Raw genomic sequence first — 19,513 nt, forward strand, 5'->3', positions numbered from 1 at the left:
AATTTTTAAATTAACAATTGTATAAAGAAACGGAAAAATATCCCGACCGGGGCGAAGTGCTTTCATTTTTGTTAAAAATGATGGGTGTCAAATGTAAACATTACCTCTGTGCCTATGTTCGTCCTACGATCGAGCCTTTGGGGTGGACGGGAATGAGACCCTCTGATAGAGGTCAGTTATAAACATATCCTCTTGTCTTTGTTCTTTGAGTATTTAATCATGTGTATTATAAAACATGCACCGCTAATAATCCACGTGTTGACAGTTCCGCGTCACCACAAATACATTGTATCCATCGAACACAAGTGAATTTGTTTCATCTATCGATGGCGATATGGATCTAAGCATAGATTATATAATCACATGGCTCCCAAGGATGTAATATCGTCAAGTCAGACGACATCTCAAACACATTGAGCTACTTGAAAATCGGTGTTTTCACAACTTCGGCAAACTAAAGTGTGTAAGCGTGCGTCAGCTTCGCCTCGCTGCACAATAACGGTCACCGAGTTCACACATGTGGCCGTGTACAAATTCTTTATGTTATTACGCTATATATTAACTTTTAGCAAAATTGAATATATATTTAAAGTTCTGATCTGATTAAATAAAATTATCTCTGAAATTTACCTTGTTTGTCATGTTTATTTTACACTAAAATATTGAACTTTTTTGTCGTCGCGGATGAATAATTCTACCTTACGTGAAGCGTCATCATTCGCTGTTCAATTGAGTAAGCTCCTCCCACTTTTGACCGACTTTTATTGAATAATTACGTCACTTTCAAATGACGATTTTATTGCATAAAATATAAATAAAAAGTCGTGTGAGTGTAAATATAGGGATTGGATTTCGTTTTTATGTTAACCATGCTTGTATGTAGCAATTCCTCTAAGAATATATTCAATATGGGGCGCTAACGCGCCCCATAGAATATATTCTTAGAGGAATTGCTCCATACAAGCATGGTTAACATAAAAACGAAATCCAATACCTATATGAACACACTGTGAAAAGGGGCATATTAATCCCCGTGTGTCTCATAAGAACCACGTAGGTTCTAATTGGTTACAATTGTTAATTTGGTATTTTTATAGACATCAGATAGATGTTTTGTTCTGAACAGTTGTTAAGCTTGTCATCAGATGAAAACAAGTATATATAGAACTTCAGAGGTTTATTTAGTTGTGAAGGACAATTTAAACAGAGACATGGTTTAGTAGATATATCAAAATTGATACATTAGGTGCTATTGCTATGTAGTCTTATGAACAATACTCTTAAGATAATTGTTCTTATAGTTACATAATTAGGAGGGAGGAGATGCAGTGTATTTACTAACTAATTGTAATATCATACATTCCGGAAATAGTCCCATCCGGACCCCTATTATACGCGCCCTGCGCAATGATACTAAGACTCAATAAAAGTAGTTCTATCATGACGGCCATGCTTCTTCTTCTTCTTTGGTGAGTCACCAGCCGTCAATAGTGGCGATTTTAGGTGAGTGATTGGCTCAGTGGCGTGGGGGAAGGGGTTATATACAGTGCTTTTTTTTTTTTTTTTTTTTTTTTTTTTTGTGCTGGAATAGATAAAAGTAGATAGGTTAAAATCATGATAAAAAATGAGGTGTTTATTTGTGAGTGGGGGCTTCAAGGGCTACGTTGTTTATGTTTGCCTTGAAGCCCTCCAGTGTAGTGTTTTGTACTGTTGCCACAGGGAGGAGATTCCAGTATGTGATGGTGTGTGGGAAAAAGGAGTACTTAAATGTATCCTTTGTGGCGGCGATGTGTCTGTATGCATAGGGATGTGTGTGTCTAGTGCGGGTGTCTACAGGTGTTAGGTATTGTTCTGGGTTGATGGCAACGAGATGGTGTGTGATTTTGTATAGGAGGATGAGTCGTGATTGTAGACGGCGTGTTTGTAGTGTTGGCCATTGGAGTGTGTATAACATGTCTGAGACTGAAGAAGTGTTATGATACCTGTTTTGTACATATCTTGCTGCTCTGCGTTGAGTTTTTTCTATTTGTTGTATTTGGCCAGTATTGTGTGGGTCCCAGATAGAGGAGCAGTACTCAAGTTTGGGTCTAACAAGTGCTTTATATGCGTGTTCTTTAATGTGTGGTGAATTGATTGTGAGGTTTCGTTTTAGGAAACCTAGTGTTCTGTTTGCATTTGCGGTGATGTTGTTTATGTGTTTGTCCCATTGGAGGTTGTTTTGCAGTGTGAGGCCTAAGTATTTACTGTGTTTGACGTGTTCAAGTGAGTGGTTATGGAGAGTGTAGTTGTGGTGGATTTTGTTGCGTTTGGTGGTAGTGGAGATGACGTTGCACTTGTCGGGGTGAAATTGCATTAGCCAGTCGTGTTCCCATTGTCCTGCATTGTCAAGGTCGTGTTGTAGTTTCTGTGTGTCTTCTTGTTTGTGTATGGTCTTGTAAATGATACTATCGTCTGCGAAAAGTCTAAGGGTGCTGTGTTATTGATGTCCGGTGATTTACTGTGGCAAATACACCACACTTGTCATTTTGTAATACAACGGTCAGGTTGTAATTGTAGCGTGGACATTAATAAATTCAAGTCCGTGTTATAATGTACATTTCGTTACGGATTCTTTTGCTACAAGATTTCGTGACGGTATAGCCATATATCATAGCCATGATAAATATTCAGCCTCGGGGAATATCACCTTTCTCAGGTTTAACAATTCCTCGTATCAACCTACAAAAAGTCAATAATTGTTTTGTTATATGAAACAATACAATGATACAAGTTTTGCTACTTGGAACAATTTTGAAACAAAGACAGCGCAATGAGTAATTCGAACATATAGCTACATTTAAAGGGACACGAACCTAAATAAACCATGTAAATTTGAGTAAAATACATATTTAAGACGTGTCAGATACCTTACTAAGTAATAAATATCAGTTATTGTGCAAATGTGTCAAATAAAATGATTATAATGGAAATTCCATCTTTCTGTATTTTGAACCGGCCCGGATGAATTTTGTAACGATAGTATATAGTAGTGTTGAACTTTAGTGACCTCCCACAATGCACTGCACAAATGTAAACAAAATGGATCGCTGAAATGCAAGAGACGTGAGATCGCTGAAATGCAAGAGACGGGAGCAACTCCCCACTTTATACTTGCGTGATGTACATAATTGCAATAAGTCAGGAACCTCACTTCGCGGTGCCCTGTCGAATGAAAAGTCTCGTTTGACTTTTGACTTATAATTCTTACGCTAAATACAACTTGTTTTTTTTTTAACAAATATGGCTTAAACTTCATTTGTCAACCATCGTAAATTAGAAAACAATCTTAAAATGTGGAAAACAAATATTCCTTGTCATGTCAGCAAGTTTGTTGTTCATTATAACCTCGCTTTCGGCCAGCTTTCGTTTTACTTCTAAAAATAGAATATGACGGTCTATTTTTATCATTTTTGAGGTAAATATTCCTCACGTTTTCCTGTCGTTTTAGATAACCAATCATTGTAATAAAATATTCAATAAACATCTAAAAACAATATCTAAGAATACAGAACAACTTATTTAAGGTTCATGTCCCTTTAAAATGTGCTAAGGCTAACATCTTTCCTAATCCTACCTCACTGTTGCCTGCCATGTTGGATTTGGCTTTTACCCGATGATCAGGAATGCTCTAATTTGATTGGTCAAAAATGTGGAAGAGACAGGGAATTCCCTGTGTCTACTTAAAGCCAGGTTACCGGATTAGCAATGTTGTCAACCTCTGAACAGGTGTTCATCGTTCTCAGGTTGACATTGCATTTTGTCAAGACCTGTCTGAGCGGTGTAGACCAATAAGAAAACGGCAAAACTCACAGTCATATAACAAATGATGATATTGTTAAATTAATGCTGGTAGGGAAATATTGGTCAAACTGCTACTTATTTATTCGTACCAGGTTCATCTGTAAGAACATGCTTATGGGCCGCATTTGGCAACTCGATCGCCCTTGTATCCGGCACATGCTTTATGATAGACATTAAGTTGAGTGTCAACGATGGTCCGTCCTAGGTATGTATATTGAGTGTCAACGATGGTCCGTCCTAGGTATGTATATTGAGTGTCAACGATGGTTTGGCCTTGACCTGTATATTGAGTGTCAACGATGGTCCGTCCTAGGTATGTATATTGAGTGTCAACGATGGTCCGTCCTAGGTATGTATATTGAGTGTCAACGATGGTCAGTCCTAGGTATGTATATTGAGTGTCAACGTTGGTTCGCCCTTGACCTGTATATTGAGTGTCAACGATGGTTTGGCCTTGACCTGTATATTGAGTGTCAACGATGGTCCGTCTTAGGTATGTATGTTGAGTGTCAACGATGGTCCGTCCTAGGTATGAATATTGAGTGTCAACAATGGTCCGTCTTAGGTATGTATATTGAGTGTCAACGATGGTCCGTCCTAGGTATGTATATTGAGTGTCAACGATGGTCCGTCCTAGGTATGTATATTGAGTGTCAACGATGGTTTGGCCTTGACCTGTATATTGAGTGTCAACGATGGTCCGTCCTAGGTATGTATATTGAGTGTCAACGATGGTCCGTCCTAGGTATGTATATTGAGTGTCAACGATGGTCCGTCCTAGGTATGTATATTGACTGTCAACGATGATTTGGCCTTAATCTGTATATTTAGTGTTACCGATGGTTTCGCCTAGAGATGTATATTTAGTGCTGCAATGGTTTGGCCTTGATCTGTATATTAAGTGCTGCAATGGTTTGGCATTGATATATATATATATTTCTTTCATGCCTATGGGTGTAATACTGGCTGGTCTAGGGCAATACACTCATGCCGCCTTAGACTGTACTGCATGGCTACCCATGTAATAATGCCTTGTGACGTCACTGCGTCAACAAGATTTCTATTTCCTAGCTAAAATTTGAACATTTTTTTTTCACAAACTTGACTAGTTTTACTATAAAAGATGCACACAACGAAATTTTTGTTGAAAATATCACGTATTTTTTCATGTATGAAAAATTGACTTTCAGTCGTGGATTTCTTCGAATTTATTTCAAAATGGCGGGATATTATAGTTGTAAAATTGCAATAAAACGTTGAGGTATGAAAAAAATACTCTTTCATAAGTGGATATGAAGGATAGTGATATTCTACCCTCGGGATCACAAAATGTTGCAAAACCCTCGGCAAGCCTCGGGTTTTACTACATTTTGTGACCCTCGGGTAGAATATCCCTATCCTTCAAATCCACATATGAAAGAGTCTTATAATATCTAGTGTCGCGAAGGAAACTGAAATCACTTTCGAAATGTCTTATTCAAATTTCCTGACACTTATTCTTTTTGCCAGTTTGAGGCACTGTCTATCTCAGTCTATCAGACCAACGAGAGATCACATATTATACACATTGTGATTCATTGAACTGACCTATGGCCATTCTGAAGGAGAGTAAGCGCGAAGACAAACTAATTTGACACACATTGATTAATTGATTTTTGTTTTGATTTCTAGGGTTACTGGTATTGTAGCAGCTTTACCCATGAAACTAATGCACACAAAGATGCTTCATAAAAGGATTAAACTATTTGGTATTTTTATAGCATTGCTAGCTTCTTCGATATTGTTCTTGAACGTTGGAATTCTTCATTGGAGGCGACCTGTCCTGTCAAACTTAAAAAATGCACAGAACCGATCTTTTTGTCACAGCCTGGAAGTTTTTAATGTTACAAAACGAATAACCACTGCGTATAAAACGATTCCTGACGAATCGTTGCATAAGTCATCAAATGGATCTGATGTAAATGATTCACGTACAGAGCAAAATACCTGGACGGAATTACCATACCCGCTGGACATAGATACAGTTGAGGTTGTGAGAAAACTGAGATCAGGGTTATATGTAGAGTACAGACCAATATTTCCCTATCCCTATCAGTTTACTTATCACCACGTTTGTACGCAACGTTCGTCGTTGTTTATTTTTTTGATCAAATCTGCAACAAAGAATTATGAAAGTCGGATGGCAATTAGAGAGACTTGGGCAAATAAAGACTTGATGAAAAAGCATGATTTTATCAGGATGTTTCTTCTTGGTACCGACAAAAGTGAAATGTACCTGTCAGCCATGAAAAGTGAATATGATTTATATAAGGATATGCTCCTAATGTCGTTCCAAGACGACTACTTCAATAACACGTTGAAGACGACCGGGGCGATTCATTGGACCGCCAAACACTGTAACCGTTCTAAGTTTGTGGTTTTTGTTGACGACGACATGTTGGTATCTACCGAACGATTGGTACATTTCTTAAAAAACAAAGTAAACTTATCTAAATATTTTGGAGGATTTATAACAAACCACAGACCATACAGAGATATCAAGTCTAAATGGTATGTGTCGAACAAAGACTACCCTTATGATGTCTATCCTACAATGCCATCGGCGGGGTTCATGGTAATGACAATGGACTATGTCATTGATTTACAATTTGCCGCTCAATACACCAAAAAGTTTATTTTTGACGATTGTTACCTTGGCATTTTGGCCTATAAACTGCATGTCAGCCCCGTTCATATCGATGCAGTTCATGTCCGACGTGTCGCTGTCAGTAGCAGTGTCTTCAAAACCTCTATGATAGCATCTCATTCGTATAATCCTTCTCTCCTTAAAAAGACATGGCGAACCCTTCAAACATTTACATAACTAACCTTTCATTCCCTCCTCACAAGCAATGTGCAATTAGACAATGGGACGGTGTATGTGACAATTAGACAATGGGGCGGTGTATGTGACAATAAGACATTGGGACGGTGTATGTGACAATTAGACATTGGTAATATCTAAGAGACTGTGTTTGTGACAATTAGACATTAGTAATATCAATGAGACGGTGTATGCGACTATAAGACATTGATTATATCTAAGAGACGGTGTTTATGACAATTAGATATTGTTAATATTAATGAGACGGTGTATGCGACAATAAGACATTGGTTATATCATTGAGACGGTGTATGTGACAATAAAACATTGGTTATATCAATGAGACAGTGTATGTGACAATTAGACATTGGTAATATCAATGAGACAGTGTATGTGACAATTAGACATTGGTAATATCAATGAGACAGTGTATGTGACAATTAGACATTGGTAATATCAATGAGACAGTGTATGTGACAATTAGTGGTTATATACTGTGTTTGTGACAATTAGACATTGGACATATCAAAGAGACGGCGTATGTGACAATTAGACATTGGTTATATCTAAGAGACTGTGTTTGTGACAATTAGACATTGGACATATCATGTAGAAATGATGAGACGTGTTGTCATATAAATGAGACAGTGTATGTGAAAGAGACGGCGTATGTGACAATTAGACATTGGTTATATCAATGAGACAGTGTATGAGACAATTATGCGTTGGTAATATCAGCAGAACTATCAATGTGATTTGATACTGTGAACAATGCTGACACAGACTATAACTCCGTATCAGCCTACGCTCTCCGAAGGGGGGCTAGAGTTGGTGTGAATGGAATACCCCAGATGGGCAATTCATCAATGTTACGGTTAGATTTTCACTTTAATAATTCTGCATTCGGTATTGAACATTATGCAAACAAATAAATAACTTTACATCACCATTTGTAAATGTATGTGACATACCGTTTTTGTGTTTTGAATAAATTTCTATAAACCCATAATCTGCTTTCTTCTAATACACGTTAATACATATTAAAGTTATATGTGCTATAACTGTGCCGAACTTTTGGCATGTCATTTTTTCAGTAATCTATTTAAAACCATAAGATATGATGAATTAAGTCGTGAAAATCATTCAAAGGCACAACACATATTTCTGTGCACTGTAATATTTATTGTTGTATGCTACGTCAGATTCTTGTACGCCATCTGGTCACATGTAAACGACTACTTATCTGTATTCTCATTTTGGAAAACATTGTGGTCTATCAAAATTACAATTTTAGGAACATCAAGATTGTTTGGGATACTTAATTCTTTGCAGACAAATCCTTTTTTTTTATTTTATTAAATATTAAAAGATGTATGAGGAACTGACAGTGATGTAAAATTATGCAGTTTCTCAATGATTTCTATTTATTATGAATGGATCACGATTTTGTTGAAGTGTAATTTCATTAGCGTTGTTAATACTGGCTGTTTATTAATAACACTTTATACCAAATTTTAATAGAACTATAAATCCATTTTCTTATATTGTAATCACCACATGTATGTTCATTGTATGTATTTATCTTGTATTCACCACATGTTTCTATGTACACGTATTTTTCTATATTTAATATTTTTCTGCGTTAAACTTTCTTTATACGTATCTTGTAAAAGGTGTTTACAGTGCCGAAGTTTCATCTAGCTCGATATTTCAGGGAAAGGAATTTATATAAGCTTTAAGCTTGTTTTCCGATTCCGAAATGTGTTTATGTACTGTATTATATGTATCATTATATGAAAAAAATACTGTTTAAACTAATCATCCGCACCAAAAACGAGCGTTCGTTTGGCGACAGATTATGAACAGTTTGGATGTCCTTTCATAGGGAAAAGCTGCTTATTAAAACATTTATGTACATTCGATTATTACATTATTCGAGACTTTTGATTACAAACTTTCGCTAAAAATATTTTAATATTGTGTAATAATATTGTACTGAAATATTATATAATCAATTCATTTACTTTTTATATTGTTATTCGTAAGTCTTTGATTTATCGTTGTCAGCTCTGTAGTAATTATATCTATTTACCGTGTGGTGTTAATCTACTAGTACAACTATATTAAGGGCACTGGTCAAACCAGATATGACACGTATCCCCAGGACAATGGAGACACTAATTAGTCCACTTACAAGCTTAAGGATGTACTCCTCTGAAAAGTCAAAATTTTCTTTTTTTCTCATATAGAGTTTTGGAAACAGGAGTTCATACCAAAAAAGAAAACTGAAGAAAAATCATATGTCCGTGTGCTCGTTTTTGAGCTATTGTCACTCAAAGATACCTAGTTGACAAAATATTGGATTTTATGGGAATTTTGCCGTTTTGACCATATACACCAGATATTAAAGCCATAATTTCCTAATGAGGTGTTTGATATGTATGGATGTTTGTAGAATTTATTTCCCAGTAGTCTTCTTTAAAAATATACCAGTTTTGATTAATTAGACTTATATTTTTCCTCAGAATAACAACATATGCTACCCCTACCCCTTAATTTTGAGCTACAAAATGGACCATTTTTGCCGAATGTAAACCTTTATAGAAACAGTTCTGGTATTAATCTTTTGTTAATAGTTTGCATATCAATCGGAAAACGGTTGTTGTTTCCAAACCAGGAAGAAAAATAGGGGGTCCATATGCTTACTTTTTGCCCTATTTGAATATTTGTTATTTTTCATTATTTTAGACTTAAAAGATAAAAGTGCTAAAATTACCGTTAAATGTAAAAATAGAGTGACAAAAGTGTATTATTTCACACATTAATGCTCAATTTTTTAGTTACCACGAACCTAGTAAAGATTTACAGCAAAAATTGGTTCGATACAGCTAAAAATGCTGGCGCAGTAATGCTTTAAGTAAAAATAATTTCAGTAAAAAATGGTAAAACTGTGGCTTTACTCAAAGCGAAAAAAGACACAATTTCAAAATGGCCGCCAAAGGGGTTAAAAAAAATCTACTAAATATACAAATGTAATTTTTTGCCAAAATTTTCAACTGGCAACTTGCTACAGATATTGATAATCTCACAAATTCTTTGATTTACGTCGAAACGAGACTTCAACGGGACTGAAACCTCAGAAGAATACAACATTAAGACCACTGACCACTGAGACGAGCAGTGAATGTCATTTGTCAATCTTTTGTGTCAATTCCTAATGTTATCTTACGTGTTATACTTTGTAATCAGTTTGGGGCTAGAGCTCGGACGGAACGGGTCGATTTTCGGATACTCTGGGAATCGCCTTCCGACTTCTAGGAACAGTTATATTTAATAAATTTATATTTATAAAATTATTCTGCATCTTTGGATTTCGTCCTTTCAATCGAAATATATCACAGCGACGTCTTCTCTGTTGTGAAAGTCCCCTGCGTGGTGCAGAGCGGGGACGTCGGCAACAGTGACTCCTTGTGTGCCTAAATAATACGTCACAAATTTAATTCTAATTAAATTAATCTTTTTGGGTAATGAAGTCATTGACAAAAACAACGGGTAATCTTTTTTCATAGACGTCTCTGAACCGTCTGTGAAGAATGTCTTTCCGCTTTTTGTCAGTGACTTCATAAACTCGAAATAGCCAAGACAACCGTCAGACAACATTTTATAATAATACCTTAACAAGTGTTTTATCGTAAAAGTAAGAAAGATCATTAAAAAAATTATGCCTAAGAAGTACCCGATTGAGTTATCTGAATACATTATTCTCAATATCTTTTGGGGTTATGAAGTCGTAGACTCGTAGACAAAAAACGGACGGACATTCTTTTTCAAAGACCCCAAAAGATATTGAGAGTAAGGCTTAAGTACCATCACTACGGAGAGATAAGTACCATTAATATGGAGAGAAAAGTACCATCACTATGGAGAGGTAAGTACCATCACTATAAGTACCATCACTATGGAGAGATAAGTACCATCACTATGGAGAGATAAGTACCATCACTATGGAGAGATAAGTACCATCACTATGGAGAGATAAGTACCATCACTATGGAGAGATAAGTACCATCACTATGGAGAGATAAGTACCATCACTATGGAGAGATAAGTACCATCACTATGGAGAGATAAGTACCATCACTATGGAGAGATAAGTACCATCACTATGGAGAGATAAGTACCATCACTATGGAGAGATAAGTACCATCACTATGGAGAGATAAGTACCATCACTATGGAGAGATAAGTACCATCACTATGGAGAGATAAGTACCATCACTATGGAGAGATAAGTACCATCACTATGGAGAGATAAGTACCATCACTATGGAGAGATAAGTACCATCACTATGGAGAGATAAGTGTGTACTATGGAGAGATAAGTACCATCACTATGGAGAGATAAGTACCATCACTATGGAGAGATAAGTACCATCACTATGGAGAGATAAGTACCATCACTATGGAGAGATAAGTACCATCACTATGGAGAGATAAGTACCATCACTATGGAGAGATAAGTTACCATCACTATGGAGAGATAAGTACCATCACTATGGAGAGATAAGTACCATCACTATGGAGAGATAAGTACCATCACTATGAGAGATAAGTACCATCACTATGGAGATAAGTACCATCACTATGGAGAGATAAGTACCATCACTATGGAGAGATAAGTACCATCACTATGGAGAGATAAGTACCATCACTATGGAGAGATAAGTACCATCACTATGGAGAGATAAGTACCATCACTATGGAGAGATAAGTACCATCACTATGGAGAGATAAGTACCATCACTATGATAAGTACATCACTATGGAGAGATAAGTACCATCACTACGGACAGATAAGTACCATCACTATGGAGAGATAAGTACCATCACTATGGAGAGATAAGTACCATCACTATGGAGAGATAAGTACCATCACTATGGAGAGATAAGTACCATCACTATGGAGAGATAAGTACCATCACTATGGAGAGATAAGTACCATCACTATGGAGAGATAAGTACCATCACTATGGAGAGATAAGTACCATCACTATGGAGAGATAAGTACCATCACTATGAGAGATAAGTACCATCACTATGGAGAGATAAGTACCATCACTATGGAGAGATAAGTACCATCACTATGGAGAGATAAGTACCATCACTATGGAGAGATAAGTACCATCACATATGGAGAGATAAGTACATCACTATGGAGAGATAAGTACCATCACTATGGAGAGATAAGATATAAGTACCATCACTATGGAGAGATAAGTACCATCACTATGGAGAGATAAGTACCATCACTATGGAGAGATAAGTACCATCACTATGGAGAGATAAGTACCATCACTATGGAGATATAAGTACCATCACTATGGAGAGATAAGTACCATCACTATGGAGAGATAAGTACCATCACTATGGAGAGATAAGTACCATCACTATGGAGAGATAAGTACCATCACTATGGAGAGATAAGTACCATCACTATGGAGAGAGAGATAAGTACCATCACTATGGAGAGATAAGTACCATCACTATGGAGAGATAAGTACCATCACTATGGAGAGATAAGTACCATCACTATGGAGAGATAAGTACCATCACTATGGAGAGATAAGTACCATCACTATGGAGAGATAAGTACCATCACTATGGAGAGATAAGTACCATCACTATGGGAGAGATAAGTACCATCACTATGGAGAGATAAGTACCATCACTATGGAGAGATAAGTACCATCACTATGGAGAGATAAGTACCATCACTATGGAGAGATAAGTACCATCACTATGGAGAGATAAGTACCATCACTATGGAGAGATAAGTACCATCACTATGGAGAGATAAGTACCATCACTATGGAGAGATAAGTACCATCACTATGGAGAGATAAGTACCATCACTATGGAGAGATAAGTACCATCACTATGGAGAGATAAGTACCATCACTATGGAGAGATAAGTACCATCACTATGGAGAGATAAGTACCATCACTATGGAGAGATAAGTACCATCACTATGGAGAGATAAGTACCATCACTATGGAGAGATAAGTACCATCACTATGGAGAGATAAGTACCATCACTATGGAGAGATAAGTACCATCACTATGGAGATAAGTACCATCACTATGGAGAGATAAGTACCATCACTATGGAGAGATATGTACACATCACTATGGAGAGATAAGTACCATCACTATGGAGAGATAAGTACCATCACTATGGAGAGATAAGTACCATCACTATGGAGAGATAAGTACCATCACTATGGAGAGATAAGTACCATCACTATGGAGAGATAAGTACCATCACTATGGAGAGATAAGTACCATCACTATGGAGAGATAAGTACCATCACTATGGAGAGATAAGTACCATCACTATGGAGAGATAAGTACCATCACTATGGAGAGATAAGTACCATCACTATGGAGAGATAAGTACCATCACTATGATAAGTACATCACTATGGAGAGATAAGTACCATCACTATGGAGAGATAAGTACCATCACTATGGAGAGATAAGTACCATCACTATGGAGAGATAAGTACCATCACTATGGAGAGATAAGTACCATCACTATGGAGAGATAAGTACCATCACTATGGAGAGATAAGTACCATCACTATGGAGAGATAAGTACCATCACTATGGAGAGATAAGTACCATCACTATGGAGAGATAAGTACCATCACTATGGAGAGATAAGTACCATCACAAGTAAGTACATCACTATGGAGAGATAAGTACCATCACTATGGAGAGATAAGTACCATCACTATGGAGAGATAAGTACCATCACTATGGAGAGATAAGTACCATCACTATGGAGAGATAAGTACCATCACTATGGAGAGATAAGTACCATCACTATGGAGAGATAAGTACCATCACTATGGAGAGATAAGTACCATCACTATGGAGAGATAAGTACCATCACTATGGAGAGATAAGTACCATCACTATGGAGAGATAAGTACCATCACTATGGAGAGATAAGTACCATCACTATGGAGAGATAAGTACCATCACTATGAGAGATAAGTACCATCACTATAGAGATAAGTACCATCACTATGGAGAGATAAGTACCATCACTATGGAGAGATAAGTACCATCACTATGGAGAGATAAGTACCATCACTATGGAGAGATAAGTACCATCACTATGGAGAGATAAGTACCATCACTATGGAGAGATAAGTACCATCACTATGGAGAGATAAGTACCATCACTATGGAGAGATAAGTACCATCACTATGGAGAGATAAGTACCATCACTATGGAGAGATAAGTACCATCACTATGGAGAGATAAGTACCATCACTATGGAGAGATAAGTACCATCACTATGGAGAGATAAGTACCATCACTATGGAGAGATAAGTACCATCACTATGGAGAGATAAGTACCATCACTATGGAGAGATAAGTACCATCACTATGGAGAGATAAGTACCATCACTATGGAGAGATAAGTACCATTCACTATGGAGAGATAAGTACCATCACTATATGGAGAGATAAGTACCATCACTATGGAGAGATAAGTACCATCACTATGGAGAGATAAGTACCATCACTATGGAGAGATAAGTACCATCACTATGGAGAGATAAGTACCATCACTATGGAGAGATAAGTACCATCACTATGGAGAGATAAGTACCATCACTATGGAGAGATAAGTATCATCACTATGGAGAGATAAGTACCATCACTATGGAGAGATAAGTACCATCACTATGGAGAGATAAGTACCATCACTATGGAGAGATAAGTACCATCACTATGGAGAGATAAGTACCATCACTATGGAGAGATAAGTACCATCACTATGGAGAGATAAGTACCATCACTATGGAGAGATAAGTACCATCACTATGGAGAGATAAGTACCATCACTATGGAGAGATAAGTACCATCACTATGGAGAGATAAGTACCATCACTATGGAGAGATAAGTACCATCACTATGGAGAGATAAGTACCATCACTATGGAGAGATAAGTACCATCACTATGGAGAGATAAGTACCATCACTATGGAGAGATAAGTACCATCACTATGGAGAGATAAGTACCATCACTATGGAGAGATAAGTACCATCACTATGGAGGGATAAGTACCATCACTATCGAGAGATAAGTACCATCACTATGAAGAGAGATAAGTACCATCACTATGGAGAGATAAGTACCATCACTATGGAGAGATAAGTACCATCACTATGGAGAGATAAGTACCATCACTATGGAGAGATAAGTACCATCACTATGGAGAGATAAGTACCATCATCACTATGGAGAGATAAGTACCATCACTATGGAGAGATAAGTACCATACTAGAGAGATAAGTACCATCACTATGGAGAGATAAGTACCATCACTATGGAGAGATAAAAGATCCATCACTATGGAGAGATAAGTACCATCACTATGGAGAGACAAGTACCATCACTACGGAGAGATAAGTACCGTCACTATGGAGAGATAAGTACCATCACCATGGAGAGATAAGTACCATCACTATGGAGAGATAAGTACCATCACTATGGAGAGATAAGTACCATCACTATGGAGAGATAAGTACCATCACTATGGAGAGATAAGATGGAAGTACCATCACTATGGAGAGATAAGTACCATCACTATGGAGAGATAAGTACCATCACTATGGAGAGATAAGTACCATCACTAGGAAGAAAGTACCATCACTATGGAGGGAAGATAAGTACCATCACTATGGAGAGATAAGTACCATCACTATGGAGAGATAAGTACCATCACTATGGAGAGATAAGTACCATCACTATGGAGAGATAAGTACCATCACTATGGAGAGATAAGTACCATCACTATGGAGAGATAAGTACCATCACTATGGAGAGATAGTACTCATAGGAGAGATAGTACCATCACTATGGAGAGATAAGTACATCACTATGGAGAGATAAGTACCATCACTATCAGAGATAAGTACCATCACTATGGAGAGATAAGTACCATCACTATGGAGAGATAAGTACCATCACTATGGAGAGATAAGTACCATCACTATGGAGAGATAAGTACCATCACTATGGAGAGATAAGTACCATCACTATGGAGAGATAAGTACCATCACTATGGAGAGATAAGTACCATCACTATGGAGAGATAAGTACCATCACTATGGAGAGATAAGTACCATCACTATGGAGAGATAAGTACCATCACTATGGAGAGATAAGTACCATCACTATGGAGAGATAAGTTTCTTTTGATTTTTAATACTGTATATCACATATCAATGGCAATTTTGATTTACATATTTTCTAAAATTACCCTGCCTGAAGCATGCCTGTTATATATGGTTACAGGCCAATCATCTGACATAATATCATCTAATATGATATAATATTTTATTTAAGGTGTTTACGAGTTACGTCAAACAGAAATGTGTTTTTTTTTTATTTCACAATTTCCTTTAGCTTGCATGCCTGCTAAAAACAAAAGTCCACTGCACATAGTGCATGTAGCAGGCTACACATGACATAATTGTACAAAGTTTATTACAAAATTTTCCTTAAGATGCAAGCCTGCTAACAAAAGTCCACTGCACATAGTGCATGTAGCAGGCTACACATGTGACATACTTATTCAAATATTCATTACTAGGGTATCCTATCACATATTTGGGAAACAATATCAATAGTTACTACTGTTTTCTGTTTAGAATTGCAAAAAAGCCAGAGCTCATTTTTAAGTTACTTCCTCAATTGTATTTTGTAATTTCTGTGTTTGGAAGTCTGTTGTGTTTAATGTCATTTCTGCATTTCCATATTGTCCACTTCATGATACAAATAAAAGTGTTTATTAATAAAGCAAGTCTACTTTTACCAGGATAACCAAGAATAACAATTTCTTCTTTATCTAGTGTTCCTGAAATTTATTCAGGTACAACGTTTTTCATTATGGTATCCATATAATCCAAAATGAGTTTTGTATAAGCACAACTGAAGAATAAATGTTGTTGTATTCGTTTTCGACTTTGCAGAAATGACATTTTCTGTCTGAGTTACCGAATTTCATTATCTTCCTTTCTGTATATAAAAGTTGGTGGATATATTTCCATTGAAATTCTTTAATCTTAAGACATGTTAATATATTAAAACAATTTAACTAGATATCTTTCCATTGAAATTGTATTTGATAAAGGTTCTCCCATTTAATTTCAACAACGGGTCTATTATTCCCGTTAAGTTTCATGCTTACTGATTTGAGTGTTAAATTTTTATATTCGATTATTTTATTATTTCGATCAATGATATTCAATTCAGAATCCACAAAAATATTAGATTTTTCCTCATTTAAGATATCTTCCTCGCGTAATATTCGTTTATATTTCATTGGTATTGCAGACTTCAATCTTGATAACTCTGAAATGCAGTTTCTTTTATCTCTTAGTTTCCCATAAATATCTTGATCACTTTTGAACTGTTTCTGTGTGGAATCCCATACATCACCTATCGTATGTATTCCACTGCTTGAAAAGGAGTTAAAGAAAAGTGGTTTTCTCTTAAAGACAATCATATGATTGCCAAATAATTCCCGATTCAAAAGTTCCTGTATGTTTCTTGCATCATTAACTCTTAAAAGTGTGGCCCATGCTGATAACAAGTTTTTGTAAAATTCAGAAATATGACTAAAGTTTAGCGAATTAGTGTCTGAGTATTTACACAGAAAGAAATTGCTTCCAAACTTACTGTCTAATGATTGCAGCCAGTACTGACCAATTGCATTCCATGAAGTAATGGGAGTTTTAATGATTTTATATAACAATTTTATTTGTTTACTCAATGTGAAAAAAACTAACATCCATAACATCCATGCCTCCAATACACTTTGGAGAACGCATCACCTTTCTAGGAACCATATCCTTCCCATTCCACAAAAAATTCCAAATTAGTGTGTTTAATTCCTTCAAATATTTATCAGGTATTCCACGAGCGTCTAATTCATGGCCAATCTTAGATATAATAAGTGAATTAATAATAACATTTTTACCGAAGATAGACAGGTTTCTCGCTTTCCAAACGTGCATACAACTGTTAATCTTATTTATTTTGTCTCTCCATATTGCGTCGTTATCTATTTCATGCCCATGGTGAATACCTAGTGTTTTGATGTTCGATCGTTTCCAATTGATTGCTGTGAATCTAGGTAGATTATTTTTCCATCTTCCAAGATATATTCCAGTAGTTTTTTGTAGATTTACTTTTGAGCCTGATGCTTTTTCATATTGTCCTAAAATTTTAAACGATTCCGTAATTGACTTTTCATCTCTAAGAAACAATTGCGTATCATCAGCAAACATGTTAATTTTTGTTTCAATTTGACCTGGAAGTTTTAAGCCGTTTATACTATTGCTTTTGCGAATTGAACATGCCAAAGGTTCTGCTTGAATAATGTACAAAATTGGTGCGATTGGACAGCCCTGCCTTGCAGATCTTGAAATGCCAAAATATTCCGAGATAAAACCATTTGTCTTAATACATGTCTTCGCATCCACTAACAACATTTGTACCTAACCCCGTAAATTTATATAATCCAAATAACTTTAGTTTTGTCATTATTGACTTTCAAGCCAGAAATCTTACCAAAAAATTCTAACACATTTAGAGTTTCATTGAATGAGTTTTGCGATCCGTCTAAAATAATTGATGTGTCATTTGCAAACTGTGAGAGTTTATGGTCTTTTTGATAAACTTTTATGCCCTTGATATTTCTGTTATTTTTTATGAGAATAGCTAGCACTTCAGCAACAAGTAAAAAAGGTATGGGGAGACAGGATCACCTTGTCTGCAACCTCTCTGTATATTAAAAAATTCTGATAGAAAACAATTTTGTGTAACTGCTGAAAATGTATTATTATATAATGTTTTAACCCATCTTTTGGTGCTTTCTCCGAAATTAAACAAATCTATTACTTTATGTAAAAATTCCCATGAGACCGAATCAAAAGCTTTTTCAAAATCAATAAAAGTTAAAAGTCTAGGAATATCATTTAATTCTGAATAATTCATAAATGAGTCTAGTATTTTCTCCAATATAACATCCACTTAAAAAAACCTGTCTGAGTTTCCGAAATTAAATAATCTAAAACTGAATTTAGCCTGTTTGTTATGCAAGCTGATGCTAATTTATACACTACATTCAGCAAAGCAATAGGTCTCCATTTTTTAAGAAATGTCTAGCTTTATCTCTCTTTGGTATGCAGGTGATAATACCCTGTCTTTGTGTAATTGAAAGTTCACCCTTGGTGTAGCCAAAATTTAGTGATCTAATAATGAAACATTTTAAATTTATCTAGAAAAATTTGTAAAATTCGCTTGTAAAACCATCAGAGCCAGGCGATTTACAGTTTTTCATGTTCTTAAGGGCAGATAGTACTTCTGTCTCCGTCAATGGTCCCTTTAATTTTACTTTCTGGTCATTACTTAACTTCATGAAATCAAATCCTGATAAGAGATGATCAAGTTCAACATCTTCAATGGACCCCGAATGATCTGAATACAGTACTTTATAAAAAAATTTAACTTCATCAAGAATCTGTTTCTGATCCGTTAAAATATCACCATTGTCTTTCTCTTTTTTACAGATAGTTTTATTGATATCATTATAATTTTCCAAATTACAAAAATATATAGAAGGTTTTTCGCCTTCGTCAAGCAAAGTTACTTTAGATCGTATAACATGTTCTTTCATTTTAATCTTTCTTATATCCTCTAATTCATTTTTTCTTCTTCAT

The 19,513-nt window shown here is 35.9% G+C and overlaps 1 protein-coding gene across 2 annotated transcripts in view; it reads left to right on the plus strand.

Annotated features, from left to right (window-relative positions):
• Positions 1-7,181, plus strand: part of LOC138307367 (beta-1,3-galactosyltransferase brn-like) — a 28,236-nt gene extending 21,055 nt beyond the window's left edge. Inside the window, exons 2-3 of one of the 2 annotated variants that reach the window (XM_069248070.1) lie at positions 3,933-4,045; positions 5,512-7,181. In XM_069248070.1, the coding sequence (XP_069104171.1) occupies positions 4,032-4,045; positions 5,512-6,703 (1,206 nt within the window). In that variant the 5' untranslated portion in view covers positions 3,933-4,031 and the 3' untranslated portion in view covers positions 6,704-7,181. Of the gene's footprint in view, positions 1-3,112; positions 4,046-5,511 lie in introns of those variants that run through there. The other variant, XM_069248080.1, reaches the window with a different exon arrangement.
• The last annotated feature ends 12,332 nt before the right edge of the window (positions 7,182-19,513 follow it).

The sequence above is a fragment of the Argopecten irradians genome, chromosome 1, assembly GCF_041381155.1.
Source record: "Argopecten irradians isolate NY chromosome 1, Ai_NY, whole genome shotgun sequence".
Taxonomy (NCBI): domain Eukaryota; kingdom Metazoa; phylum Mollusca; class Bivalvia; order Pectinida; family Pectinidae; genus Argopecten; species Argopecten irradians.